At 36.5% G+C, this 27,974-nt stretch overlaps 1 protein-coding gene across 2 annotated transcripts; it reads right to left on the bottom strand.

Annotated features, from left to right (window-relative positions):
* Window positions 1-3,855: 3,855 nt before the first annotated feature.
* Window positions 3,856-16,412, bottom strand: LOC114187383 (PH, RCC1 and FYVE domains-containing protein 1-like). Of its 2 annotated transcripts, none has more exons than XM_028075627.2 (9): window positions 15,750-16,409; window positions 12,753-12,839; window positions 10,742-10,831; window positions 9,986-10,066; window positions 9,394-9,588; window positions 7,160-9,298; window positions 5,804-5,950; window positions 4,631-5,046; window positions 3,856-4,299 (listed from the first exon to the last, which is right to left on the bottom strand). In XM_028075627.2, exons 1-9 carry the CDS (start codon window positions 15,822-15,824, stop codon window positions 4,164-4,166), a joined length of 3,366 nt encoding a protein of 1,121 aa, XP_027931428.1. In that variant the 5' UTR covers window positions 15,825-16,409; the 3' UTR covers window positions 3,856-4,163. The 2 variants fall into 2 exon arrangements, 1 of the variants encoding a protein (XP_027931428.1); XR_003605244.2 differs by lacking the exon at window positions 3,856-4,299 and adding an exon at window positions 5,450-5,532 and having other exon boundaries at window positions 4,859-5,046; window positions 15,750-16,412.
* Window positions 16,413-27,974: the final 11,562 nt, after the last annotated feature.

Genomic DNA, 27,974 nt, shown 5'->3' with positions numbered 1-27,974 from the left:
GGATGTTGTATGTATTGTTTGTGAATTTTTGGTCCTTGCCATTTTTTGAATTCTTTTTGTGTTTCTGGAAATTTTCAAAAATTGCCTCGCTGCCTTGAAGGTCTGTCAGGCGAGCCATGTGTATTACTGTCAATTTCTGGATTTCTGCCAGAATTCGCCTGGCAGCATGAACTAGCGGTCAGGCAACACAACTAGAGTAACCCAGTTTTTTAGGTTTTTGCATGAATCGCCTGATAGCGATGAATACCCGCCAAGCAACGCGAGCAAGATTTGCTCGTTTTTGGTGTTTTATGGCTTTTGGGTTATTCAAATTGGGGGAAAAGGGTTCTTAGCAACTGGATACATTGCGAACTGTCAAGAATTATTGAATTGTGTTGTGGTTCGAGGTATAGGTTGAATCATTGTGTGTATTATAAGTGCATTTTAGGGTTGTGGGAAAATAGGGAATTTTGATGTTCGGGGATTAATTACAGCATGAATTGCACTGAAAAGCTGGTGGATATAATGTGGGTTGAGTATTTGTACAATTGTAGGCATGATTAGCTGCTGGGTTATGAAACTTGACATGGGGAATTGAGGGTTGTCATAGGTGTAGAGAAATTTTGGGTTTTACCCAGAATTGTATGCACCACTTGGCGAACCTTGCTTGCCATCAGGCACCAGCGTAGGGAAAAGTGGCACTACGTGGTTAAGAGGTGCAGATGCAAGTTTGGGATCCTATTTGGGTACTATGTGCAACATTGACTGCAGAATGAGACTTAGGTTAGGGTGTGTCTTTTAGAGTTGCCTACGTTCAATGTATGATGGAATTACATGGCTAAGTGTTGAGGTTTGATGATGGGATTCCAGGAGTGTTGTAGGAAGGGTGATTGTAGTTGTTCAGTGAGGAAGACTTGATTGTGGTTGAGATATGTATTATTGGTTACTGGAATTGGAGTTCCTACATTTAGGTTTAAATTATGATTGGGTTTGAAGGTGGATATGGTTTCAAATGGGAATGGTATGAGTGCATTATAAATGCATAGGCATAAAAGCAATATGGATCACGTTTAAGTGTAGGATTTCAGACGATACCTAGAAATCCAAAGATTTCTAGAGCGTGTGGCGCATGGCGGTGAAAGGCTTCTGCCAAGTGATCTTCAACCAAACTTTGCCTAGCGGTGCTTAGGTAGGGGACAAGGGGTTGTTCCAATTGATTGGTGCGTGTTCTACAATGCTTTGGATGATACCTTAAGTGCAGAGCTTGTTGAGGCATTCCTTGAGTTGTGGCTCGAAAAAGATGATAAACACGTGGCGATCCCGAGTTGTGGCTTAGTGATATTGGAAAACCGGCATGAATATGCGAGTTGTGGCTCGTATGGATGGGCTCCACTTGATTAGGCAAATCATGGGTTGTGGCCAGTGAGGTTTTGAATCTTGTGTTGAGAATACGAATTGTGTTTCGTATTGGGAACTCCACCTGGCATTACGGATGGTGGTCCGTAACAGGATAGTCCCGCAATGTATCTATTCGAGTTGTAACTTGTAGAGGTGGAACCACGAGTTGTGACTTGTGGTACCAAGGATTATCTTAAGGTCATCATCTGAGGATGAAACTGGTAAGAGGATGAAACTTTCAAGGCTCAAAATTATTAGTGTTATAGTGGTAAGAGGATGAAACTTTTTATGGTTGGAAAGTGATCATGGTAGTAGTTTCTTCTTTCAAGAATTCTAGTGTTATCATGATAGATGAAAGTGTTAATTCAGCATAAGTAAATATTTGAGTTTTAAAGTAATCCTAAGAAGAAAATAAATGTATCAGATTGTGCAATCTAGAACGGGCACTAGTTGAAAATAGACATATTAGAACAATACATTAAATTGGTTGTAACAAAATTGATATAATAAAAAACATGATGAAAATTTTGTAAATACTGGAAAAAATTTTAGTTCGGTTGTTGTGCGAACTGATCTGATAAGTACTTATTAGTTTGGTTATATAGAGAACCGATATAATATGTACATATTAGATTAGTTAAATTGACAACCGATCTAATAGGGGTTCTTTTATTCAACCTACGAAACCTTTTTCACTTTTCGTGAACGCTTTCTTTCTCTCTTGCATTGTCTCCCTACTTCTCTCTCGTGTCGTCACCCTACACTAGAAAAGCTTCTCTCAACACCACTCACCACAATCGTCATTTGTTGTAGGCTCAAAGCAGTCCGTCGTCGTCGCCCCTAACACTGTAATGTAAGGATTGGAATAATAAAACAAAGTACTTCTACAAATTAGGATTCATTCATATACAAACTGAAATAACTCTTAGTAAACTATAATATTTAAAACCCAAGCTTTTCAAACATTACTTATCCATTGTTTCAAAACTTTTCAAACATGTAAAGTTGACTCGTCCCGTCCTGCTTTGAGCTTGTGTGGGGTGTAAGTTATGTGAACCAGATGTTAGTGGGCCAAAAGGCTCAAAATGTTGATTGGTCCTATGTTTTTACTAATGAGCTTGCAGGCCGCAGTGGCGAAACTTGGAAAAAAAATTTGGGGTTCCAAATTACATTATTTCAAATTCATTATATGTAACTCTGAGAAATTTAGATAGTTGTTTTTCGTAGTCTTTAATTTTTGGATTCTCATAAAATTTTTCAAGTTTAATTGATGTACATGCATCACAAGTCTTCTTGAAAAAAAAATTCAATGATTTTACTTTTTATCATAATTTTTCTTATATAAATTTACCTCCTCTCACCTATTTAGAAAAATATGAATTTGTCACCACCTAGCGGTATATAGTAGACAAATTTATCACATGAAATAGGAAAACATATGCTTCAAAAAAAAGATACAAAATAAACCAATTCACAAGAATAAATTAATTGATCTAAAATGTTCTTTAACTCATCAATTTTACTATGATGCAATTTTATTTTGAAAAGGAAGTGATATTGAAAGTAAAAATTTAGATAAAAAGGAGGAGATGAAAAAGAGATGAAAATACAAAATAAAGAAATGAAAAAAAAGGAGAAAGCATGTATGAGATTTTAAGAAAAAAACTTAAAAAATTAATATAAATAATATAATAATAAAAAAATAAATAATTTAAATATATATAAAAAATTAAATGAAAACAAAAGGGGAGTCATGGCTCCCTTGTGTCATTGAAAAAGTCCGCCACTGTCAGGCCAGACTGTCCGACCCGCCCTGCATTGGCACCTCTAATATCAATAATATCCCAATAAAATTATTCCACTATGATAAATTTTCCTACAGAAGAAATCTTAAAACATGTTTAATGTTGTTTGTTTATTTTCTAGTACAAAATATTTAATTCAAAATTTAAGAGATTAAATCAATATTCACATTTAAAACAAATCATATATTCTACAACAAAGAAATTATTCTAATTTTCAACATGAGTGATCTTTTGTTAGAGGGAGAAAGGAAAGAAGGAAAGATTAGACCGGAGGGAAGAGAGAACGAGAAGGAAAAGGGAGAAACGGAGGAAGGTTGGGTTGAGAGGGAGAATCGATGTTTAAGGTGTTATTATATTTTATTGCAAAATCAATCAATTGCTGATGATGAAAACTCTAAAAGTAGTTAATTATTTCATTTACAACAATTCCTCATTAATTTATATTAATATACCTATATCATAATCAAGTTTAAACAAAAAATATAAAATAAATTGTTTACAGCTGCTTAAGATGAAATCGCCATAAACCCATAATTCACATTTTTTTTAATAAGAAAACTCTCAAAGAGTAGCTATTAAGTAACCAATTTCGGATGTTATGACATGGCATACAATATTGGTAGTCAAATGAGAAGGAGTGGGAAAAGAGAGCATTTGGCAGTGGCTATATATATATCAACTACTTAAAGCCATCTATATCCCATGGCTGAAGGTATTATATAACTGGTGTAAGAAAAATTTATGAAATTTACATTGTAGCTACGTTAAACAAGAGCCAACAAGCTACTACGAATTTACATTTCTCACCCTCAACCCCCTGATAAGCTACATATACGGAAAAAAATGGAAAGTGTAATCAAATTAGAAAAGAAAAAAATTAAAGACGTGGAATTTCAAAACCACAATCAAATCCCTATCCTAATGATGCTTTATATTGGATCGCAGCCAGATGTATGTAATTAATGGCGTATTCTTGCTTTATCATGAATGAGGCAGGTCCTCACTCCCAACACCTATTGTCGATTTGTCAATCGTGCGCACGTTGTACTGCTCATATACTCTTCCACGATTCTCCGCCCACCATTGTTCTGCTTGTTTCTCACTAAACCGTTTCCGACTGCATTTACCATTGCAAGGTTAAACCCAGGTTATATATGATATGGCTAACATTTGAAATGCAAGAGTTATCTGAATAGTTAGGAAACTGTCTGTCAAAGCTTACACCCTATAACATGAGATGACAATTAATTACGCACATTCATGTAGTAGTTCTATTTCTACAGTGGTGAGACCCACATGAATTCCAACTACAAATAGAGAATGTGATGGAAAAGAGGCATTGAAAGTGCATTCCTAGCATTCCCCTACTCAACATTACCAAATTTGGAGGTAAAGTGTTTTGTATGTAGACCAAAAAATAAATGCAAATATTATAGAACATTCTATACCTGAAGCGAACTCTTTTAAGATCTATTACACCTCCTGGTAGGGAGGTGAGAGTAATATATACACCAGGTTCATCTTGCTTAACCCATTCAGTCTCATTATCCTTTGTTTTGCTCCCATTTCTACTACTTGCATCTAATTGACCATGTTTGTTGTGACCTGTGCTAGTAGCATCTGACTGACTGTGTTTAATGTGACCTGCAGTCCTGTTGATGATGGTGCTTGATCCATTTGAAAGTAACTGGTTATTGGATCCAGTTGAGTCTGATTCTGGGCTTGTTGCTTGAATATTCAATCGATCAAAGGAAGCATTGTTAAGGTCATTGGAACCAGGAATGGAGCCAAAGGAAGCAAGAGAGGGTGGTGATCTGACAGTCCTAGACACTCCTACAGGCAACCTCTCGGCCATATCCTTCAACTATTCAGTGCAAGAAACAAAGACATGTAAGATTAGCGAGACCAGTTGTGATACATCCAGTATATATACACACGGCATAAATTAAATTTGCAATTTAAAATCCACCAGTTTAGCTTTTAGCTGAATTGAGCCCAACTGTAAATTATTCGTGCTTTCCTGAGTTTTATTAGGATAATAAATTTTTGGTAAAGTTATGTAAAATCAACGCATAGCTTCTGTTGTGTGAGATTTTCCTCATTCTTGTAGTCGTTTAGGGATGTTTTCCAGAGGCTGGTCCTCTATTTAATATGTACACTACTTGGTCTCCGAGAAAGATTTATGTTTGAATGCAAATTTTCTCGATATTATTTATGATAAACAAAAGCCAGTCATAATTTATAGACCAAGGCTCATAACTACTTGCCTCGAATAAGGCTCTATTGCAGACAAGACAACAAATCACATTTATGGCGGCAATGGCTTATTTTTTCATCTACTAGCCTCATCCTGCTCAGTTAGACCAGGTCATCATAACAAAATAACTAAAGAAAGCATCACTATGGATAGAATGCACTTGAATAAGGTTTCTGTAGATATAGTTAGCACATTTTAAACGAAAAAACAAAAATAAATGTTACCAATCCTTTATCTGTGTGCAAATCCAATATGAAAATGAATATTTTTGGGTCCTCCGTATTTTGCTCTGTGAGTATGTGAGAGCTTGAAGCTGTTGTGACAATATAGTTGTTAAAAGTGGCTCGAGGGATAGAGTTTCTACCTGGGCAGTAAGTGACTTGATCACTTCCTTTGCTGCTTTGCATTTGGCAGTTTCTTCACTTGCAATTGCTATTGCTTCTTTTAACTGTTTAGTTGTTCTTTCCAACTCCACTTCTTGAAGCTGGGCTTTTCGAGTCAGGTTTTCCACCTGAATGGAGACAAAAATTCATCAGGCTCACTACAAATAAATGAATAGGAAATTTCATCTTCTTGTGGTTTGGAAAATAAATGAACAGAAGTAAACTCTTCTTCCAAATGAAAGTGACTTAAACATCTTCTGGGGTATAAATGAGATGGTTAACTCCCTACAGAGCTATTGCCAAATCCGAATGGAACAACAGAGAGAAAAATAGCCCTCCTGTCTTGCTCCTCCTATACAACTACCTCTCCACTATCAGTGCATCCCAACCAAAACAGAAACAGAACAGTCCAAATTATGGGCCTGTTTTTCAGAAACTTCTTCGTAGTTTCGTAAACACCTTTAGAAGAGAAAAATAAGGAAAATGAAACTAACTTCCCCATAATTTAAAATTAGTTTACGCTTAATTCATGTATAAGCTAATTTTAGCTTCTCCATAAGCTAATTGTTAACTCATTTTCCCTTCTTATTTTTCTGTTGTAAAATTTTTTAAGGAGAAGTTTCCTCCAGACAGGCCCTGTGTCCTGTCCTGGCCTAGTCTATTTAATTTTGTTCTTCCTATTTCATTTCTTCTACATCCAAGGTCCGTCGCCTTGGCCTAATACTGATGGACCTCTATCAGAGCCAAATAAAAGTTCAAGTTCAGCTCATTGACTAGAGAAAGTCAAATTTTCAATTTTCAACTCAGACTCGGCTCATGAGTTCATGAGCCCAACTTAATGAACTTATAGCCAACTGCATCTTGTACAGTTGATGAGATAGCTCAGCTATCACCACCCTCTCTGAAACAGTTGCATGCACATGATCTGATGTAATGATAATTAAAAATTAAACTTTACATGACTGTTACATCTGCATATAGACTCAGATTTTATATTTTCTGGCTCGTGAATTAACATCCAACTCAACCATTAGCAGATAATATAACACAGCAAATAATGTGGCTACTTCCAATTAAACATGCATTTAGCTAGAAACAATCAAAGGATTATAGCAATTGGTATAAACTCCTTTCTTGCTTATTTTTCTTTCTCCCCGTGGTAGCTGGAGTCATTTATTCAGACACAATCCACATTAAAATAACAAATATCATGAAAAAGAAAGACCTAGTTTGAATACAACAGAGACTAAATGACATGTGAGGTTTCTTACATTAAGATTCTACTAAAATAATATTTAAGGGAATACTATCACCAACGAAAGCATAAGATAAAATACCTGCGATCTTAATTTAATAACCTCCTGACTGAGGTTATCATTGGTTCTCTTAGCATCATCCACAACTATCTTTGGGGATGAAAGTCCCCCTACTGTTGGGGTTGGAGTAGTTGAACGAGGTGGACTAGGTCGCCTAGATATTGGCGATGTTGCCCGGGAAACAATCCTAGATCCAGGAACAGAAGCTGAAAAAAACTTCTTCGATGATCCAAAAACAGGATTAAAAGATTTTGAAATATTCATTGCTCCCCACTGTGAACCACCATTTGGAGCAGGTGAGACTCGGCTACTGTTAAATTCCAATTTTTTGTTTTTCTTCGAAGATCTGCTGTCCACTTGTTTCAAGGATTCTATTGAAGAAAACCTGGCAAGTTGATTATGAGATCTGGAATCCAATTTGTCATCCTTACCAATAAACTCAAGTGACCCCTGATTAACACTTCCTCTTCTGCTCATAGAGGACTGAGATGAAGAATCAGTTTCGGTTGTTTTCCTTATTTTATTAAAACAATTATCACAGACACGATAAGGTTTGTTGGGGTTTGGTGCCATTGAAGCTTTGACAGATTTCTTACTACTGCATGAATGACAAAAAACAAGTCCACAGTTATAACAATTGTGGCGTTTTCTTTTGAAATTGAATGGCAGGCGGCAGCCCGAACACATAGACTGGTCAACACCACATACCCACTTATGCAGGCATATGGCTGCGGTGAAATTTGTACCACAAGCAATACTTTTTACTTGCTTGTCTTTCAGAGCTTCTACTAGTGTTGGGGTGCTTCTGTCGTTAGTATCCCCATGGCCTAAACGACCATTAGCACCTTTCCCCCACGTGAAAACCTCAGTCCTTGAAGTTAGAACTGCTACATGATATGCACCACAAGCTATCTCTTCCACAAAACTCTTTGACAGCTTTCCTTCTACACGGGTTGGTAGCTTCCCATCCGCTTGAGTATTTCCTAACTGGCCATAGACACAACTGCCCATTGTATAGACATGGCCTGATCGAGAAAGTACAACAGTCATACTATGACCACATGACACTTGACAAAAATTAGGTTCAACAAGAGCCACAACACAGGTTGGAACAAGTTTTGATTCCTTGTCACCATGCCCAAGTCGACCTTTGTCTCCATCACCCCATGTAAACAGCTTCCCTGAAGAGCAGTTGCTGGAACTTGAATTTCCAACCATGACCTCCACAACAGCAGCAGTATGCCAAACACCACAGGCAGCCTGAACAGTACGAAGACCCTTCAAGGACTCTATTTCTCTAGGCAAGGAAACACTTTTTCTGTCTCCATGACCCAGAACACCAAATGTCCCATCACCAAAAGTAAATAATTGCCCAGCAGAGGTTACAACAGCAGTGTGCCATGGACCACAAGAAATAGATGAAACATGTATTCCCTCCAAAGGGCCATTTACCCTTTTTGGGACCCAGTGGCTCACCTGATTTCCATGCCCTAGAAGACCATAATTGTAAGTGCCATCACCCCATGTATAAAGATCACCAGAGAGTGTCACAGCACATGTATGATACTCCCCACAAGCTACAAGTTCAATATTTGTATTACTTAGAGATTCAATAAGCTTTGGATGGGGAACATCCGAATCAACTCCATGCCCAAGCCTTCCTCCTGATTCTTCCCCCCAGGAAAAAATTTCACCTTGTTTGGTAACTAAGGCCGCATGTCTCCCACCACAGGCAATATTCTGTACATCAAGAACTACAGCGGATTCCAACGCTTTGGGCAACAAAGAATCTGTTTTCGCACCAAAATCACTCCCAACTTGGTGAGACCCACCACCTAGTACAGCATCACCTGTGCCTTCCCCCCAAATGAAAACATCCCCCAAGGCATCGCCGTCATCATGACCAGAACCTTGGCTAGATGAGCTAACTGCACTTGATAGACTAACTCTAAACGCATCCATAGGCATTGTCTTCATTTGACCATGCATGCTATCTGATCCTCCTGATGACACGGAGTGGAGTGAACCACTCACAGAATCTGGAGGGAAGAAACCCATTGGAGGAATAGGATAATAAATCACATCAGAAAATGCCTTATCCAAACCATTCTTTGGGGGGCTTTCATATGGGCTATGAAGGCGAAGATGATCCCCACTGTCCTGAAAGTGGAAAATGAAACAATCCTCTTAACAAACATTGTAACTGAAATGAAATCAAACAGGGAGAAAATAAAGGAAACATAATATAGTAATACCTTTGGCAAGCTTTCATTACTACCAAATGGAGAATTCAAGGGAGAACTTCTTCTAGTGTATGTTCGAGGACTATTAGTTTCAGATGGAATACCATCACTTCTTGACTCAGGTTTCCACTTCCGGTGATGACTGCGTGAAATTAATGCTTTCAATCCACTGAACCAAACCTCAGCTTCATCTTTATCCTTACAAATCTAGAAGAAAAGCATTGATCAAAAAATTACACAAAGTTTTAGAAACAAAATACCCCACTAATACTCATAAATTATATTCATGCAATCAAGCAGCAGACGAAGCACAACCCCTAAAATGACCCATAATATAGCTTGGGAAAAGTTCTTATTTATTTTGTGATATTTGATTAACCAACATAAGTTTAACTAAATAAATAATTTATCCAAGCTTAATCATGAATCTACCACACATTTCTGCCACCGCCCACCGCCCATTTTACAAATTTGTGGTTGACAGTAGGTAGATATTGATTAAATTAATTGATACCAAGTTAATCAAATACCTTATTACCAAGCTGCATCTATGGATCAAATTTCAAGAAGAGGGGGAAGGGGAGATGAATATAGAAATTTATACCAAGTCTAGCGATCTATCATTGTAAATGAGAGAAAACGACTGGTATTCCTTCTCAGGCCGTGGATATCTTTGAAAGATTGGCTGAAAAAATAGGGTCATGTTTAATCAGTCATAACAGAGATAGACAAGAGAACCTTATCACTTCTGATGAATTCAGTGCAGATGCTCATACTAAAGAATAAACTCTGAATATATTTATGATTATTGAAGAAACCCATGATCATGCTCATCAATACAACATGACTGTGTAGTGTATTCTACGTAAATGACAAATTATTAAAAAAGACAGCACAAAAATACATCAGCATGTATATAAATTCCTGGAAAGAAACATCATAATAGTTGCTGAAAGAAACTACGTAAATGATATCATTAGGACAGAAAGTCCACAACCCCAATAAATTAACCATCAGTAGCCAGTAAATCATAATAAATCGGAAGCTTCCCCTAAAGGGAAACAAGATCCAAAAATTTCCATAAACAGGTATGTAATGGAAAAGATTAAGAATAACAAGAGACCTAGCTTGCAAGTTTCTTAGTAGAAGATGGATAGTGAATGACATCTCATATATATATTGGCCATGAACAAATTGTGAGATAACAATACTACATACATAAAATGCAAGCTTTATTAATTATATGAATATTGCAACTACCTTACAACAATTATTTATAAAAATAAGAAACGACATTGTTGGCAAAATCTAAAGCAGCAAAACAATATCAATGATTTCCTTATCATTGTGAAATACTTACTGTGCGTTGTCCAGATATAATCCTAGAAACATTAGTTAGTTTAAGGCGCTTCTCTTCCTTCCCTGAGAACCATATCAAAAGAGATTCATCCTGAAAGCAACAGACAAGTCAAATACTTTTTTCAACTTTTGGAAACCTAACAATAATTGGAGGGAAAAAAAATGCATAAGATGGAAACTGTCAAAAATCAACAATCCCCAAAACTTTAGCTGTCGTGTGTACACACATGAATAATTTATATAATAAAACATCAAAGGTAATTTTAGGATAGATAAACAATTTTTCATATCGTATCACAGATAGATATTTCCTACTTTCCTTTTCTTAAAAGAAAAAATATATAAACAATCAATGTGATATTTACCTATCCTAAAATTATCTTCACTATTTACTACAATTTCATATCTCTCCAATACACCCCATCCAAAACACTTTCAACTAAAAGCATGTAGGATGTACGAACCCAATCTACACCTTGTGCTAAAAGCCTAAAACTTGGCTTCTATATAGAAGAATGAGGGTGGTGAGAATCAAACTCCAAACCACATGGTTGCAGAAGCTGAAACATGTTGGGAAGTCCCATATTGCTTGCCCCAATTATTTGAGTGTGGCTTACATATCTGTTGAACAACTTTGTTTGACTCCAACTGATTTTAAGATAAAATCTGACATAATATCATAGTCTATAGCTCATCTTGGTAATTAATTACCTATTCTAGAAGTCTCAGTTCTCACAAGCCCACCTATTCTATTCTGAAATTCAACATTCAGAGGAATAGGAGTTCAAGGATTGAAATCCTGACCACTTGGTCACGGACTCTATAAACTATATGATACCATGTAAGTCATCATGACTCTATTATCTCAATTGTTTGGTAGAACCATGTGAATGGTTTGACTTATCTAAAATAAACAAATAACATATTGAAGGTAATGCAAAATCAACAATAAGCAATATTATAGCGATAACAAAACAAGCATGATACTAGGAGAAATGAAACGTCAGCAAGTAGATTCTATAAATGTCACCCATAATCACCGCATGTACCATGTTAGAGTTATACTTTTTCTCTTTGTAATATCTCGATTTTCTTTTTGAGTTATGTAGTTACATCTAACATCTGTTGGTTATTTGCTGTTTGTTGGTTACAACTGAACAGTGTTGCAGTGTTCCCCTGCCCTTACAAACATATATTCTGTGACAGAGGTTCACTGTCTTTGAAATTTTCATTCTAAGCAACAAATTATTTCAATATAGCAGATCTTATTATAGTCAATAAGGCAATAGTATACTTAACTCCAAGTTTAATACATACAGCCTTTGGTAAGGTAAAGCTTCCATTTTTTAATATTTGCATAAAGAGCGTCTAACCAGATCCAATCAGTCTCATGGCTGGGAGAAGTTCTTCCTCATTTTCGACTATGAAAACTATTTTGATGAAGACTACATTTCTGGTAAACTAATCAAGGTTCCCCAGAGTTTAGTAAAAGCATTATCATATTTTTAACATTGTCAAATAGTTGCTCAAAACTTTGTAATCAAGCATAACAACCGTGATTTCCAAAAATTTCACAATAATGCTGAATACCGTTTGGAAACCTAATATCTATGCTGATCTAACTGTAGTTAAGTCATCAATAGTTCTTTCTGTAATTATTTGAAACTTTGAGCATGCACTTCTGAAATCTCCTTTCGCACAATTATAATTTATTCTATGAATGAATACATTTTTAGCCCTCTTCAAAAGATTACTAACAGTGTTCATCTGTGAAATTCAAGATCATATTTCTCCTTAGTTCTGCCTTCTCAAGAAAATTTGTTATAACTAGCTGTAGAGTAAAATAATAAAAATACATTACTAAAAGAAAAGAACAGACTGAGGCTCTAAGTTTCTCTCTGAAAATAATACAAGGACAAAGTATTGGCAAACATATATCTTCAGGAAAAAAGAGAGACATACACTTTCAAACTATTAATCTATATATACAGAAAAACAAGCAGAAAACTCACATTGGAAAGTCGAAAAGGACAAAACTTGGGCTTCCCTCTTCTTCCATACTTGAGCAAGTAAGCCCCCTTTTTTAAAGCAGTAATAGCCTGTAGTTAAGACCATAAAGAACCTCAGTCAGTATAGTCAGCACATTAGGCAAGCACAAAATGTCCTGCCTGAATATCAAATTCCACAACACATAATAATAAACTGAATGCACATCAACTTACATGAAAATTTTGAAAACTTCTTAAAATATGTTATAACAGCGAGATGAGATCATTATCCAACACCCCTTACTAGTTAGACATTCTCTAAAAAGTTTAGTCACCAAAATGGAGCAGCTAGAATGTTTTTAAAATATCTTTGGCAACAACGAACGCATTAGTTTTGAAGAGATTTTTCATTCTTATCCTGATTTGTCGATTAGTACCTTCTCCACAAGCATACAGCAAAGTTTCAAGAAGATGAACTTGCTCTCACTCTTAACTACAACAACCTCAATATCACACGATCAATATTAAAAGAGCAATAGATCTTTTAGTAATTTTCAAAATCAACTTTATCCACTACAGTATGAGCTCATCAAAACATAAATAATAGAGATAGTCAGATACAATGACCAAAGTCTTTTACCACTACACAGGTTTTCAACTACATAAATCAAATGATGCCATTTTGCTGTGTACAAAACAAATTATTCAACAATTCTACATCCTTCTTTAATCATTTCCTTTAGAATCAATCTTTCTTGGCCTATCCGTGCTTCTAGTATTTAGGTTATCCTCCATCTAATGAACACTTTCGATAGGAACCTCTATTAGTCCTCTTCTCACATGTTCAAACCATCCTAGACAGAACTCAACCAACTTTTCCTCAATAGATGCCCCACCAACTTTCTCTCCAATTCTTAGCATAAATAATTAAAAAACTTGGAATTTAGAATCTGTTTACTGGCTGAGTGCTCTATCTCACCTTGTGAATAATGAATATATACAAACAAAATTACCTACTTTTAGTTTATTCAATATGGAAAGGTAGCATTGTCCTATTTATCCGTATGACAAACCCCTTTTTTGGTTAAATAGCCAAAGAGGTAAAAAAACTGATACATGGCCTGAAGATGAATAATTTTAATGCCAGGATGGTTGCTATAAGAAAATACCAGAGATGTGTCCTTTGCTGTCCTGTAGACACCCCAAATTACCCAAATGATTGTCTACCATGTCCCCCGCATGTATTTTTCTCTTTTTCTCTTTTTCTCTAACCTTTTCCCTTACCCTCCTTTCCATTTGAGCAATGTTGATACAACCAAAATCCCTCTACTGCCCTTTACTCACGTAAGTCACATGATCAAGCATATGAATGCATAACAATGAAGGACACTAAATTATAATCCTAAACTTTTTACTTTTTATACCTTATAAAAATGAACAAACAGTTTGAATCCTAACAACAGCTGCAACAAAAAATTTTGAACATTTGTAAAATCAAACCAAAACGAATATCCGAACAGGTATAAAATTTATATCATTAAATTAAAAATTAAATAAACAATTTTTTTGGTACCAAGGTCATTTCTTTCTTGTTCTGTAGAAGCAAACTATGACGTGCAAAAGATGTAATTCAAGATATCAAAGACTCAGCCCATTTTATTTTTTCTCAATATGCGTTATATGTATAATTAGGGCAAGTTAGTTTTATATGCTAATAAGGGCAGCCTAGTGGACGAGATTCCCACTTAGTGGTGGTATTTCACAAAGGTAGACGTACATCACCTTAATTGTTGGTAAACAAGTTCTAGCTAGTTTTTCATCTTTACTAGATTGACACAAAATTAACCCAGCAAGATAAACCATTTATAACAAAAAGTATATTCTCCCTTTTTCTCAATTTAACATTTTATATAACCAAATAAAAATACTGATCCAGAAGAAGCTCTTGCACTTCCATGAGAAACAGAGGTTGAAGGAAGAATTGCTTCGAAAGCAGAACTAGCTCGTTGTGAGACATAATGATCAATCATGGTAAAGCAAATATTTCCTAATATTCTGTGAATTGTGAAGGGTAGGATAGTGTCACAACAACTTTGTTTAAGTGTGCTCAATATTTGATGTGGAGAAACTCTAAAATTAGTTCACTGGTATACTTGGTTCATGAGAGACCAGATTTGGTTGAGCCATTTGAGTTTAAGTTAGGGTAAAATATAAATTTATCACTGAGTAGTAAACCAGCTGGTATGGAAGATATTTGGAGCTGTAATAGGGCACTGCCAAAAGTTTTTGGGGGTGAGGGAGCTCCAACTCACTCCTTTCCAGCACAATTGCAGCTGCCTTGAACAATAAAAGTCCTCAAGCTATAAGTGAAATGCTCCTTTCGAACTAACAAGTAACCACAATGTTCAAGTGTTAAGATCTACAAAGCATCAGATATCAGATTCCACACATGTTCATTCATTTTCCCAAATAAAAGAAGATTGCAAGCATGCACCACATAGCACACCACCCTCTTTTACCAACCATTACTAATAAATGCAAATCTCACCCAACATTTCTACTTAGTGACCCGAATGTCGGTTTTTTTATTTTACCCCTCTCCTCTCCTACCAACAGTTGCAGAGATAAATAAGCAAAATTACAAAGAATTTCAATTTAATGGTGTATGTATATTCAGTGCAGAATCAAACCTATTACGCCATAAGGGTCAAAGGAAACCCAAAAATACAGACTTCAGCTGATGGCACACCCTACCAGGCAGTTCAAACAAATTAATGAACCAACCATACTTGACTTCAAGTACAGTACAAAGTTGTCATCATCTTCATGATTTAACGTTTATTTACTACATTTAAAAACCTATTTGAATATGTATAAATAGCTCAAAATTAAAATCCTTCTAATAGTTATATAATTTTAAACAGAAAATAACCAATTAAAACCGTATTGAATAGTTAATAGCAATAAATAAACGTTTAACAGTTCAATTTGAATACAGTAGTCACGAACTAACCAATTTACCTGTTCAATGTCTCTTTCCACGGGACCAGTTCTATTAAGATCCGAAGTCGTCGTCATCGTATCAGTCCGTGACATCACTCAAAACACAAAATTCACCGCTCAGAAGAAACTACTCCCCAAGCTCAACACTAAACTCACACTAACTCACCCGTTCTCGTGCCCGAACCCTTCCATTCACCCAACAACCCTCCCAAACCCTCACTAAACCCCGAATTCTCACGCGCCAACGCCTCCAACTCCTCACCCGCGCTCAACTTCGAAACCTCCACCATCATAATCGACCTCCAATTCGCACAATTACTACAACGTCGTTACCGGAAGCATCACAACATCTGGAACTCCAGTGGATAATCACTTCGCAACTCCGGCGATCTCCGGCAACGATCGGCAGCGGATGAAGCTTCTAGGTCAAAGAGAAAGTACACGATCGAGCAACGAACGGAGCACTGCGATGATTCCGGCGTTTAAGCTCAGCCGAAAAAGCGTCAGAAAATCGGAATGACAGAATCTTAAAGGAAGCTGTGATCTGATTGTGAAGTCGGAGTAGAGAGAGAAAGCGAGTGCTAGAGAGAGAATCTGAAGATTGGAAAAAAGAAAGCATAAAAATTTTTCAGTGTGGTGTGGTGGCTCTGTAGCTGATAGTGGGAAAAGGAAGTGAAAAAATAAAGAAAGCAAAAGAAAATGGGCGAAAGGGAAAGGAAATAATAAAAGTGAAGGGTCGAAGAAAATTGACCAGGGTTATTGGGTTAATTTTCGAGTTTGCCCCTGCGCTTTTCCGTTTTTTTCGGAGATTCTCGCGAGAAAATGGACAGTGAGTGGGGAGAAAAAGGTGGAATTGACTGTTAATTAAATTGTGAAAGAAATTGGTGAGGGTCTTCTTGAGTCAAAGCATGGTGTGTATTATTCAATACTAGTATTCTTCTTCTTTCTATTATTTTTTTTTTTCAATTTTTCTTATAACTTAGATATACTTATTTTGTCCTTTTGTTTTAGTATTCTTCTTCTTTCTTTTATTATATTTTTTTTTTCAATTTTTCTTATAACTTAGATATATTATTTTGTCATTTTGTTTTATATTGAAAGATGTTTCATAAATGGAAAATAAATAATGTTGTTTAAACTAATTTGCAATATCAGGAATGATATGTAATAAGAATCGTTTCAGTGGAATGTCCACTCAAACAATTTTCAAGTTTTCTGTTTCTCTTTAATTGATGGTTTTGTTCGTCAACCAATTGGTAGGTACCTATTAAAGGTGTACTCTGATGCTAAAGTCAATACAGATCGATTGGTGAAAGTAATAAATGATATAATTAATGTGGAATAAAAGTTTTAATAACCATACTTTAACATATATTTATAGTTTTTTTCCATGAACTTGTGATTACGGTCAGCCTAATCAAGGGCTCAATCCTCCTTAATCATGATTATTAACTTGTTTATGTTAATTAAATGACTAATTGACTTTCAGATGTGTCGTTTGGCCGATAATGATTGTTACATAATTAGAAATTGTACAAGTAATACAATGGACAAGTCCATATATCGTTTCCCATAAAGACTAATGTAATTTAAAATAATTGGTTGTTTACTAATAAAGGAGAAGCGTAACAAAACATTTTTGTGTATAAAAATAAAAAATAAAGAAATAACAAAAATTCACGCAATGGAAACAATGAACTTGATCTAAAAAATTATATGGTAAAGGTTTTACTAGGATTGAGTTTCTGAGAAGTCATCGTTGACAATTTCACTGATTGAGGTCTTGATGCCCTACCACCCATGCATCTACTCAAATTGGTGGTAAAGACGTGCCAAGGGTGTGAAGAATATTTTGAGGGTATGATGGAGGATTTTCTAAAGCATAAGTTTGAAGGGTAAATATGGAGAAGAAGAACTGAAGAATAAGAGTGGGTCTATGATAGCGAAAGGGATTAGAAATCTGGTATTCGAGGTACCAGGCCTCCAGGAAGAAAAGAGAATTTTAGCGTATAATATTCTTATTCCGCAAAAGGTTCATTACACTATTTTTATTGCATGCATAATGGTTTCCGTATATCACGGTAACCATGTAACAAAAAGATTCCTATTTCATAAAGGACAAAATAACAATTTAAAAGAACTCATAGCACTCTCACTCTCTCAGTGCACATATTCCTCCCAATCTAACGACCACATAATGTGTCTTTTGGACCTAGTGCTAACACTTGGATTATTAGTTTCAATTGGCCCATTCTCTTCCTTAGTGTCTGTTGTATTATTTCTCGCGTCAGGCAAAAGAACCTTGTCCTCAACGTTGAAAGTACATTGGATATCAACCCAAGGTTCCCAAGTAGCTTCCTTAGGAGAAAGTCCTTACCATTGAACAAGAACTTCAAGTTAAGAAGAATCATTCACAATGGTCTCACAGGTGCCTCAAATAACTAATGGACTAAGTAAAGGTCCATTATTATAAGTACCCAATGGTAGTGTGTTTGTTTCCCGAGGAGGAGAACCAATGTGTGGTTTCAAAACAGAGCAGTGAAATACCGAATGGATTTTTGAAGTATCCAGGAGAGCTAAACGATAGGCCATTGGGCTAATCTGACTAAGAACTTGAAATGGACCAAAATAGTGTTTTGCAAGTTTCTGTGTGGTTTTATCCTTAATCGAAGTTTTTCGATATGGGTGGAGTTTGACATAAACCTAAGAACTTACCTCATATTGATCTACCATTGATTTCATGTGATCCTAAGCTTTCTACAATTTGCAACGTAAGTTAGACAAAATGTGGTTTAGCTCCCCTAACCTGAAAAACAACTAATAATGGCCTTGAATAGCAATTAACTTCACCATTAAAAAACTCATTTTTCGTTTTAGCACATTAACCTAGCATTGAGGCCTTTAAAAGGCAATCTGTGAGAGAGAAGGGTTTTGGAGGCTGGTTTTTAGAGAGCTCTATCTATGAGGTGCACGAATCCAAGGAAAAATAAAGAGTTGAGAGTGAATTAGAGGGGGGTAATTGAAGTGGTGATAAGGCAAGCCATTCGTGATCAAAGGAAGCTTCCAATTTCAAAAGTTAAGCAAGGAAATTTTAGGTTAGGGGAGTTGAACCTAATTTTGGTATCGTTGAATTGTTTGCATGATTTTGATGCATGTGTACTATGAATTGCGTTGCCAATCTGTTGCGAATCATAATCTGATTTCTTTACTGTTGTATGATTCAAATTCGAAATTGGTGATCAGTTGAGTCTAAATTATACCATAAGTGTTGTGCATTGTTCCTAATTGTTGTTATTGATATTTTTTATGTATTTTGGACATTGGTGGCTATTGTTTCGTGCGTAAATAGTGTAGGAGTCTGCAATTCTCTCTCAAGTGAGCTAGGCTCGCCTAGGCGAGATTAGCAAAGACTCAATCACTGGTTCTACTCGAGCGACTCGCTTAGGCGGAGAATTCTAGTCTGTGCGATAGGCCATCTCGCTTAGGCGAGTGTGCCTCGCCTAAGCGAGAACTCGTGAGTATTGGGAGGTTTGGCTTGAGCATCTCGCTCAGGCGTTAAATGTTGTTTTGGGCGAAAGAGCGTCTCGCTTAGGCGATAGCCTCTCGTCTAAGCGGGAATTCAAGGACTAATGTGGTGCGTTGTGTAACTCGCCGCCTAGGCGAGATACTTTTAGTTTAGGGCGAAGGATGGTCTCGCCCAAGTGAGAAGGAGCTCACTCAAGCGAGAGTTCGCGGACTGCTGCTGTGCAACTTACTCGCTTAGGAGAGTGAGCCTAGCTTAAGCGAGATACGCTTGGGTGTTTGGACGAAGGTTTTTAGCATAAGAGAAGAGGAGTACAATGGTGTATTTCCATGCAATCAATAGTGTTGTATTTAGATTGGTTTGTGTTTGATTTGTGATGCGTGGTCTACAAGGCTTTTAGGATACGCTAAAGGTTGCCTTACTAGTGTGCCTTGAGTTGAGCTCGGAACGTATCCCTTGAGTTGAGCTCGGGATAGGGGTTAAGCACATGACATTCCTCGAGTTGAGCTTGGAATGGCATCCCTCGAGTTGAGCTCGGGATGGTAGATGAACACGAGGAACCCTTGAGTTGAGCTCGGGTTTGCGAGTGTTGCCGGTGTGAATGTGCTGGTTGTGGCCAGTACAGACGGGTCCAACTAGATTGCCCTCCTCAGTAGTAGCTGACGAGTTTGGTAGTCTTGGGACATTATGACTACGTTTGTATTTGGGAACTCCACCTGACATTACGGTGTGTGATCCGTTACATGGTTTCCCGCACGTGCTCTATTAGTTGTCGCCGATAGGTATGGCAACAAGAGACCTCGAAGTAGTCACTAGAAGATGTAGAACATGAATGTCATGGTTGTGGCCATGGGATATGGAATCAAATGAGGGAATTCCTCTGGTGTGATTGTATAATATATAAATATAACTATGTTTTATATATGTGTATATTTATATGTTTATTCTATTAAGCTCACCCTATCTGATTGTGGTTGGTGATGATCGTGTACGCGGTACACGTGAGCAGATGATGTTGTTGCATGTGGTTCTAGTGAGGCTTAGCTACGGAGCGGGGATAGCTTGGGAGTTTTCTTTAGTTTATGGTTTCGAAATAAAGTTGTAAACTCTATGGATGTTTTATATTATTTGGAGTTTTTTTGTAATTTATAAATTTTGGATTATTATTTATCTATTAAAGTTTTAAATTTCTCGCGTTTTTTGGGAAATGATGTTTAATTAAATGACAAGTATTTAGTATTTTCTTCATTTTATTATTTAAACTCGTAATATCTTGACGAGATGTTACAATAACTCCTATTCAATTGTACTACATCTGACTTGGTGCGCCAATAGATCACCCAGATGAATAAATCTTTTAAGACTTGATCTTTCACCACGTACATAATGTTGACAAAAAGAAGATGAACATCTTCCTTCAATAAGGAGTTTTGATGATGATGATGATGACTTATGAAGAAGTATGGAAGATTAATGATGATGTATGGAAAAATGTTGAAGACTTAAAGAATGCTTAGATTCAAGAGATATATTGAAGAGGTAACGGTTTAGTTGTTTAGGTCTTGTAATTTGTGTATGTTATGTAAAATAGTTAAATTAGTATGTCAAAAGTCCAAAGGAAAAACTCATTAGAATAATCAATTATTCTTAGTGATAATCGATTATCCCAGTTAAAAGTGATTTTTGAGAAAAACCTCTATGATAATCGATTATCACTAATGTTAATTGATTATCACTATTGTTAATCGATTATCACCTAATGATAATAGATTATCCTGGTTGATAATAAATTATCACAGCGAGAAAGATGTTTATAAAAGTTTCTGTGATAATTGATTATCATAAGTGATAATCGATTATCTATAGTAGTTATGACTTAACTTTTCATATTCTTAACTTAATTTTTGTAAGACCCACTGAATTTAAATAATTAAATAAATAATTATTTAATAAATGCAGGTAGGAGAAGCCTTTATGGCATTAAATGTTAACCTTTATAATGTGGAAAAGTACTAGCTCAAGTGGTTGAGAGTACTTTATATGTGTAAGAGGACTTGGGTTCAAGTCTTATGTATGCCAATGGTGTGTTATTTAATTTTATTATTTTTAATGATGTGTTTGGAGCGTGACTTGGTTGAGTTAGTTGTGCACTTCAATTGCAATTGTGTGGGGATGGGTTCAAACCTTGGTTTGAACAAAACTAACTTTCTTTTTGCTAAACATTATTTTTGGCAAGGATGTGAAGAGGCCTAGGAAAACCTAGGAGGCAACCAAGGTGGGTTGTAAAAACACTTCTTAATGAGCCTTGAAAGCCAATTAAAACCAATTTGAATGCTAATTTCGTTTTTGAACCATAACCCATCATTAAGGGCTTGGGTAATTGACCAAGGGAGTAGAAGGAGAGTGTGAAAAGAAGGAGTTCATGTGGACTGTGTAGGGGAGGGTTTCTGAGCATAAAATTGAACCTAAAGAGAGTGGGTGAGTCTGATTTGGGTGGAGACAAGGGTTTGGAATCGTAAAGGGGCATTGAAAGGGCAATTGAGCAACGAATATCCAGGTTAGGGTAGTTCTTACTGTTTGTTTTCATTCTGCTATTGTATGAATATATGTTCTGAATCATAATGGAAGTGTAGAACCTGTTCATTCTCGTGTTCTTCCCATTTCTGGATTTTTCCAGAAATCGCTTGGTGATAGTTCATGCGTCGCAAGGCGACACATGTGTTTAAGCCTATTTTTCTGGATTTTCCTTGAACCGCCTGGCAGCTATGCGTGGCCCGCCAAGCGACGCCACTTGTTTTGGCTTGTTTCTGGTTCGTGGTGAGTTTTGTGATATTTGTGTTGCTGGAATTAATTTTGTATGTGTGTATAAATTTATTGAAAGAAGAAAAAATGATGTGAATTGAATGTTGTGCGAAATTGGCATGATTTGGAATTCCATATGGGGTTAGGGTTTATGGGGTGTTGAGATAATGAAATATTGTGTCGGGTTTGATTTATTGGGTTGCTTGTATGATAATGGTATGGAAATAAACTAACATAGACTCGTGTGATGTCACCACTCATATTTTAGATTAAAAACGCGAATTGGAATTGGTAGTATAAGTGGGGTGTATGGAAGTCACGATTGGTGCGAACAGGCCGAGGCAGAACCCAGTTTTTTTCACGCACCGCCTGGCGATGCTGAGGCTGCCGCCAGGCGCCCCATCAGACCAGCAGAAAAGTTGTTTTGTGTGTGTTCGTATGTTGGGAGTGGTTGATTGGGTGAATTGAATGCGTCGTTGTGTGTGATAGACTGTGATTAGTATGCATGATACGGTTAACAGGTTGAATTGTAATGTGGAGTGTGGAGTAGAAGGTGCATTAGAGTTAATTAAATATATTCTAAGAACTGAGAAAATGATAGGTGCAAAGTGTGTAAAAGTGTTTATCAAATTTATATTCACGAATGGATTATGGAAAGTGATGTCTTGAAGTGATTAAGATTATGAGCATCCATACTTGTGTAGTTTAAAAGTATATATACATTATTCACCATCTTGATGGCATGATATACCTAATTGTTGATTAGTATGGATATAAGAATTGGATTATATTGAGTAGAATAAGATAGAGTTCAATTCAGTACATGAAAGAAAACATGGTGTGTATAAAGGAGAATAATTGTCTTATTAACTTGATTAAAATGTGTGCATTGTGATTGAGTCATCGTAGTATAAATGGATAATTGTAAAGGTGATGTGAGTTGGAAATGTGTAATTTGAGGTCCCTTAGGACCTATTTAATGTGCCAAAAACCAGTAGCAATTTCGCTATTGGTGCGGCTCCTAGCGGCGAGGGCAAGCGGCTAGGTGATATTAACCTAAAACAGTGGAAGTGGTCCCTGTACGCGTGAGGCACCTGGCGGCAGTATGGGTTCCGCCAGGCGAGAAAAGGTGTAGTAGAAGCCCTGATGGTGCATGGCGCCTGGCGGCAAGCTTGAGGTCTGCCAGGCAGTGACGATGCAACAAAATTCCTGGATGGCACTTGGTGCCTAGCGGTGTGAGATGCCCGCCAGGCCGTCTAGAACCAGATTTCGCCTAGCGGCGTGAGATGCGCGCCAAGCGGTTTTGGTGCAGTTATGGTGTGCAAGGAAAGGTTTCTACACAACTTTAGGTGATGTTCATGATGCGAGGCTTTGGCTGGGAGGGCAGTTATGAGTGCATCTCGTATTGGGGTAACACGTGACCATTCTAGGTTGTAGCCTAGTGGTTTAGGAAGTCCAGTGGAGTGTGCGAGTTGTGGCTCGTACGACGAGGTTTCGGATGATTGCTCTCTTCAGTGCATCTGATAGAGTTTTGGTAGTCTGGGGACAACTACAAACTTATGTTTGTTTTGGGGAGCTCCACTTGGTGTCACGGTGAGATGTTGTGGCAAAGTTATTCCCACGTGTGGACTATCAGGTGGTGGGCTGTAGTTGGAGGGGCGAGTAGACACTCGTGCAGCAAAGATTGATCATTGATCTCACCTAAAGAGTATAGAAATGATAGACGTCTAATACAAGTATTGGAAATGGATAACTAAGGAAAAGGAGAAAAAAATACTAACATGAGAGATGATGTATTGTATTATTAGTATGATATATGTTTGATTTATTTAAATGAGCTCACCCTATCTGTGTGTGTGACGATGATCATGTAACTCGTTACATGAGAGCAGATGTTGATGCAGGTGAGCTTGTAGATGCGTATAGACGGAGTGGGGATCATTATGGGACAGTTTACAAAATTTCATAATGGATTTTCTTTTGTAACCTTTCTATTTTGGATGATTTGGTTATGTAATAACTAAGTATTGCGGTTTTAATTACCACTTAAGCGACGTTTGAAGTTTTAATTTTTCTTGCGTTTTGGGAAATCACGAGAATAAATGAGATGTTTTATGAATCTTATTTCTTATTTATTTTTTTAAGTAATTTCTGGCTAGGACATTACAATTTCTAAATAGGGTTCTATAAATAAAGTGATAGGCTTTCATTATCAAATACAGAAATTAGAAAAGTCTGAGTACTTAAGAACTCTCTGTGGGAAGACTTTGAAAAATCTAGTGTGGGTAGAGCGATAACTTTCATCAAGTGGGATCTTGAGTGATTGAGTGCGCTATTGTTGCTAGAAGAAGCCAATCATCCTTTGTGTGATTCAAAGGAGATGTTCATCCCTTGTCGATTTCAATGGAGGTGTATTCATCTCTTGTGTGATTAAGAGAGGTGTTTTCTAAACCCTAAACCTTCTTATCCATGATTGTATTTGTGATTTATTTTAGTGATTGAGTTAATCTCGTTTTTTAGAGATTAACAACTGGACGTAGGGTCTTTTGATCCGAACCAATATAAATACCTTGTGCAATTTTCTCTTCCCCTCTCTCTTTATTTTATTGTGATTATTAAAATAAAAGAAAGAATTTTAATTGATCTTTGATATTAAATGGAAAAATTTTTAAAGCACAATTTTTATTAAGAGCCCAATTCACCATCCCTCCAAGTTTTTGTCCATTAACAAATTATTCCACTACTTAATTACAACACATAAAACTCTAAACAAGTTTTTGTCCCCATCAAGTTTTTGGCGTCATTGCCGAGGATTTAACTCAAGTATTTGGTAGTTCTAACCTTTCTTTTTGTAAATTAGTACATATCTTGTAAAGATCATATGTGTATATTTGTAAAGTTTTAATTTTGTATTTTGTAAAGTCTCAATTTTTATTTTTTGTTTTGCTCTCACACAAACCTCAACAGGAGGTAATTTCAAGAGATACATATTCCTTTTTACTGTTTGGAATTTTGTGTATTTATGCTAGTAATAGGAAAGTCCATTGTAGAGAATTTGACTTTTGAACAAAACATGGAACTGTTGAAAAGGAAAATCAAAAGGAACATTTTCTTTAATAAAAAATATGGTTGATCAAGCAAACAAAGGAGACAATAGAGTCATCAACCCTCTAAGAAGAACTTTAGAGTATTGGATCATCCTACGTGTTAGGAATCTAAGTGTAAGTGTAAGTCCCACATTGAGTAAAAATGAGAAAGTTGAGCACTATATAAGGATGAAGACTCATAAACCCATTGCCTTAAGGTTTTGGGTTGGAGGTGGTGTCAATCCCTTATATGTTGGTTGGGCTCATGTCTCATTGGTGTTGTAACTCCCTGGTGATCCTCCCTTGAAAGACTCAATAGTGGTATCAAAGCCAAAGGTTTGTCTTTGTGGCCAACTCAGACAAGTCCCTGTATTGAAAGTCTCACACTTGAGGGGGAGATTATTGGGAATCCAAGTGTGAGTGTAAGTTCCATATTGAGTAAAAATGAGAAAGTTGAGCACCATATAATTGTGTTGGTTGGGTTGATGTCTCATTAATGTTGTAACTGTTAGTTTTGAAATGGTTGAAATGACAAGAAGGGGACTTGAATTGGCTAGTTAAAAATTTAGGCTATCTTTGAAAGCTAAAAACCACCTTTAATTGAATCAATTAGATCACCAAGTTAGGATGCAAACACTACTGAACTGTACACTTTCAATCGGTCAAAAACAGAGTTAATCGATTGATTTTACTAAACAGATTCTGTTCTAGTATAATCAACAGATTGAAATAGGAAAACAATTGACTGAAATACTAGGAAAAATAAAGAAATGCATATTAGAGTTTTAAACCAAGAACAATGCACAAGAATGATCAAGACAGGTTCTAAATGGTTATGCAATCATGCTTAATACTACAGATGTCATGAAAACATGAAAAAGATGATTAAAACACAAGTTCTTGAAACTTTAAAATGAATATGCAAGAGAAAAAGGTTAGAGAAGAGAGGAGACCACAAGATTTTTATACTAGTTCACTCAAAACTGAGCTACATCTAGTTTGTCAAGACAACCTGAGCTTGACTTTGCACTATTTCAAAAGATTTACAAAGTATCCACCCTTACACTTTCAAAATATGCAAAAACTACACAAAAAGACTCTTGAATCACACAAGAGTAACACCAGCACAACAAGAACCCTCTTGCAGACCTAGAAAACCACCAAGCACAAACACAAAGCTTGAGAAAGATCAAACCTCAGTGGTAGCCAACCTAGCCTACCACAAACCACTTTATCCAAGCTTCAAACCAAGCCAAAAGCTTCAAGAATTGATCCAAGATCAATCTTCAACTACTACAAACTGCGTGATCATGAAGGAAAGAATTTCCACAAGTTTCCAGAACAAATTCGCACTAAAAAATGATCAACAAACCTCTCTTTCAAAAATCAAAACTTTTATAGTCAAACAATTACGAAATTCAACAAGTTGATTTCCAAATCAATCGATTGATTTCACTTGACTTAAGTGAAATCAGTTGATTAAAAAATAAATCAACGGATTGAATTTGTTGTAATTTAAGACTACTGCAGCCAACCTTTTAACCTGTTGAAAAACCATTCAACAGACTAAAAAATACATTTTAACTAGGGATGGCAACGGGTCAGGCACGGATAGTGCCTACCCGCAACTCGACCCGCAAAAAAAAATCTGCCGGCTACCCGCCCGTTTACCCGTCGTGTATCCGCTTAAAAAATACCCGCGGATAATTTTAAAACCCGCGGGTACCCGTGGATACCCGATACCCGCAAATATTTAAAAAATATATATTTTATAAATTTTTAATATAAAATTATAAAAATAAAATATAAATTAAATTAAATTTTAATTATAATTAAATTTGACATAATAAAATATAGTGTTAATTTTAATTTTAATTAAATTTAACTTAATAAAATATAAATTAAATTTTAATTTTAATTTTTTGTGGGTAACGGGTACCTGCGGGTACGGATAGTATGATACCCGTACCCACGGGTACGGATAGTATGATACTCGTACCTGCGGGTACGGATAGTATGATACCCGTACCCGACCCGTTTATAAGCGGGTATTAAAATACCCGCTACCTGCTACCCGCGGGTAATAAATACCTGCGGGTAGTAATTATCCGCCGCGGATATGCACGGGTGCAGGTATTTTTGCCATCCCTAATTTTAATGTGTTGAAAAACCATTCAACAAATTAAAAGACACACCTAAGACCAAATACATCTAATTAATGCTACAAGGTCTACAACATGAATTACAAACTCAAAAAAACACTTTCTTAATGATGTAACTATGTGGAGAGCATACGTTCCAACCTTGATCAACATGAATACCATCAAATCTCCTTTCCTTCATCAATGTAGACTTCATTCCAATGGTAATGACTTCAAGATAGTTCAAAAGGGCTTCATTAAATCTTCATCAAATCTTCAAGAAGCATACCACCTTGGCTTCTCATGTCAACAGTAACTCTATGGTGATCCTCCATCGAAAGACCAACACTATGCATAACAATTTTTGAATTTTTTTCATTGGCGTTAAACGCCACCTAGGGACCGTTGGGCACCACTTGGAAAGTTAATTTCAGGGAGCTCCAAGGGCTTGAGTGTTGGGCACCAGGTCTCTATCGTTGGGCTCCACCTGAAAATTAATTCCAAAGAGCTCCAAGAGCTAGAGCGTTGTGTGCCAATTTTATGCTGCTAGCTTTGTGCAGCTTGAGCGTCAACTATGGTGGTGATCAAATGGTGAGTGTTGGGTGCCATCTTTATGTTGCAAGGCATTAGTTGTGTGCAACTTGAGCACCAATTGTGATGCTAAGTGAATATTGCGTTGGGACTTTAAACT

This window comes from Vigna unguiculata, chromosome 6, assembly GCF_037176805.1.
Source record: "Vigna unguiculata cultivar grain cowpea cultivar isolate G323 ecotype 2 chromosome 6, ASM3717680v1, whole genome shotgun sequence".
Lineage (NCBI taxonomy): Eukaryota > Viridiplantae > Streptophyta > Magnoliopsida > Fabales > Fabaceae > Vigna > Vigna unguiculata.
Note: the sequence above shows the minus strand (reverse complement) of the source record. Positions and strands in the feature narration are given on the sequence as shown.